At 47.8% G+C, this 2,500-nt stretch overlaps 1 protein-coding gene across 1 annotated transcript in view; it reads left to right on the top strand.

Annotated features, from left to right (window-relative positions):
- Positions 1 to 387: 387 nt before the first annotated feature.
- LOC310824637 (alpha-1,6-mannosylglycoprotein 6-beta-N-acetylglucosaminyltransferase B-like) overlaps positions 388 to 2,500 on the top strand; it is a gene marked incomplete at both ends in the record, with an annotated part of 38,434 nt that continues 36,321 nt past the window's right edge. Inside the window, one exon of the mRNA XM_083697897.1 lies at positions 388 to 557. Within this exon, the coding sequence (XP_083554023.1) occupies positions 388 to 557 (170 nt within the window). The remainder of the gene's footprint in view (positions 558 to 2,500) is intronic.

Below are 2,500 nucleotides of genomic sequence, written 5' to 3'. Positions count from 1 at the left end.
AGAGACCCTCGGTCTGATGATGACTGCGTCTAATTCACTGTGATGATTAACACGTACTCATGTCTGGTACTTGTACAACGATGTTTCACAGCAGTAGTTTTACATGGAATGGTTATTAAAGCCCTATCCATTGTTGGTCAGGCATATCAAGAGGTTTCTGTAGTGCATGGGGTTTTGTAGGTGGGGGAACTGCACCCAAACAGTTTTTTGCTTAGTTACACATACACACACAAACACACACACACATTTTAGGACATAATTGAACTCTCCAACCCCCTATGGTGATGTATAGTGACCTGTACAGTATATCTGATCCCCCCCCCCCCCCGCCCCAAGTGACTGCTGGCCTTTTTCTAATACTGCCCCCCCGTCCCCCCCTGTCCCCAGGTCCTGGTCCACGTGGGCTTCCTGACGGAGGAGTCTGGGGACGTGTTCAGCCCCAAGGTGCTGAAGGGGGGTCCGCTGGGGGAGATGGTCCAGTGGGCGGACATCCTGACGGCCCTCCACGTCCTGGGGCACAACCTGAAGATCTCCATGTCCGTCAAGGAGCTGCAGGGGTGAGTCACTGAGTCCATCTGGAGCTCCACGAATGAAGAGAGGCACCGTCGTTTGTGGCTCATTTTTTTATGTTTATATGATATACTATATACTGTATACTGTATACTATATACTGTATACTGTATACTCTATACTGTATACTGTATACTGTATACTATATACTGTATACTGTATACTGTATACTATATACTGTATACTTTATACTATATACTATATACTGTATGTTTCTGTTTGTTGTTTCTGTTTGTGGTGTGTTTTGGTATGTGCACAGCTGAGTGGTGTATGAGATGCCAGGTCAGGTCCGTGCTGAGTGGTGTATGAGATGCCAGGTCAGGTCCGTGCTGAGTGGTGTATGAGATGCCAGGTCAGGTCCGTGCTGTGCAGCACAACAGCACATTTGTCGTGGATGTCCTATGAGCGATTGGGTCTGACCTCCCGTAACGTACTGTAACATCCCCCATAACTGCAGAGTCTCCAATAAAGCCTGTCTCCAGTAATAGCGGGGCCAGTAATGGCATCGAAGCCTGACCCTAATAAATGCCGGGTCAGAATGAATGGTTTTACGGCGTGTATTCTCTGTTGATATGAGCGGACGATTAAAGTGGCGATCTAGTTCGATTCTGAGCGACCGTCGCGAAATTACCGGTAAGGCGATTTATTTAACATCGCCTGACGTCGTCGTTTACGGCAGCCTTCTGGAAACGATAAAAACATTACCACATCAAAGATTAATCAAGTTTTGACTGATTTATTCTCGGCAAATAATGTTGGTGTTTATGTTGCTGGATATTTCCTCTCAGTATGGTATATATTCATATGATATATTTCAGCTCTGTCATATCGCGGGTTTTGAGCAGCAGTTTGGCAACAGCGGCGGGGAATCAGAGAATAATCACCGGTCTTTAATAACAGCCTGTCTCCAATACGCCACGGGTAGGGTCACATGGTTACAGCAAATAAATGCCTGGGCTAGTAAAAAAGCTTTTACGGTGGGCCCATACCACCTCCCCGAGTCACTGCTACAGAGCTAACAGATGTAGCCGTGTGAACCAGCACTTAGGGATCAATAGGAGGGTGTTTGTTTTCATTTGATTGCTGTCTCTTATCTGCACGTTCGACCCGGCTGTCATGTTAACCTATAGGAGTACAGAGGGGATATTTCTTTAAGGGCACTGGTGGAGGTAGACATTGATCCCATGCACCCCCCAGTTAGCCATCTGGCTCTTCAGACCTACTGTTATTTAGTGCAGCATCGACCAGAAGTCATCCGTCCGTCCCCCCCCCGTCCCCAGTTTCCTGTCAATGTCGGATGGTGTTATGTCTCATTTTGCGCCCTGTGTCAGCATGCTTCCTGTTTCTGCTGACTGACACAGTACAGAGGCGCCTCCTCCGGACATACGGACGGAGGGACGCAGGGACGTAAATCTGTCGCGTAAGTAGACGTGGCCTCCAGGCCTGTGAGTAGTGTTGTGATACTAACTGCAGGGCCGAAGAGTGTGTAAATCACTGAGATTGTCAACACACACACACACACACACACACACACACACACAGACACACACACACAGACACACAGCCAGCCAGCCCAGGGCTACAGGAAGGTATATGGAGTTGAATGGTGCAGTGTGGGTTCCAGCGCTGCAGTAGGGATTATGAATGGGTTGTCCTGTTTATTTATTTATTTGCATCTTTGGAAGATGTAGTGGAAGATGTAGCCTGTGTAAGAGGGCTGAGTAATGTTTTTATTGATACTGAAGCAACCTGAAAAAACAGTGACCTGCTCACCCCCCCCCCCACACCCCCCCCCCCCCTCTCTCTCTCTCTCTCTCTCTCTCTCTCTCTGTCTCTCTCTCTCTCTCTGTCTCTCACATGTCCAATCCTGAAATCCCCATTGAACCAACTTGTGTACAATGTCCAATCTCTCTATTGTTGACTTGAAACC

Source organism: Argentina silus (genome assembly GCF_951799395.1).
Source record: "Argentina silus genome assembly, contig: scaffold_227, whole genome shotgun sequence".
In the NCBI taxonomy this organism is placed as follows: Eukaryota; Metazoa; Chordata; class Actinopteri; order Argentiniformes; family Argentinidae; genus Argentina; species Argentina silus.
The sequence above is the reverse complement of the archived record's forward strand: the minus strand, read 5'-3'. Positions and strand labels throughout refer to the sequence as shown.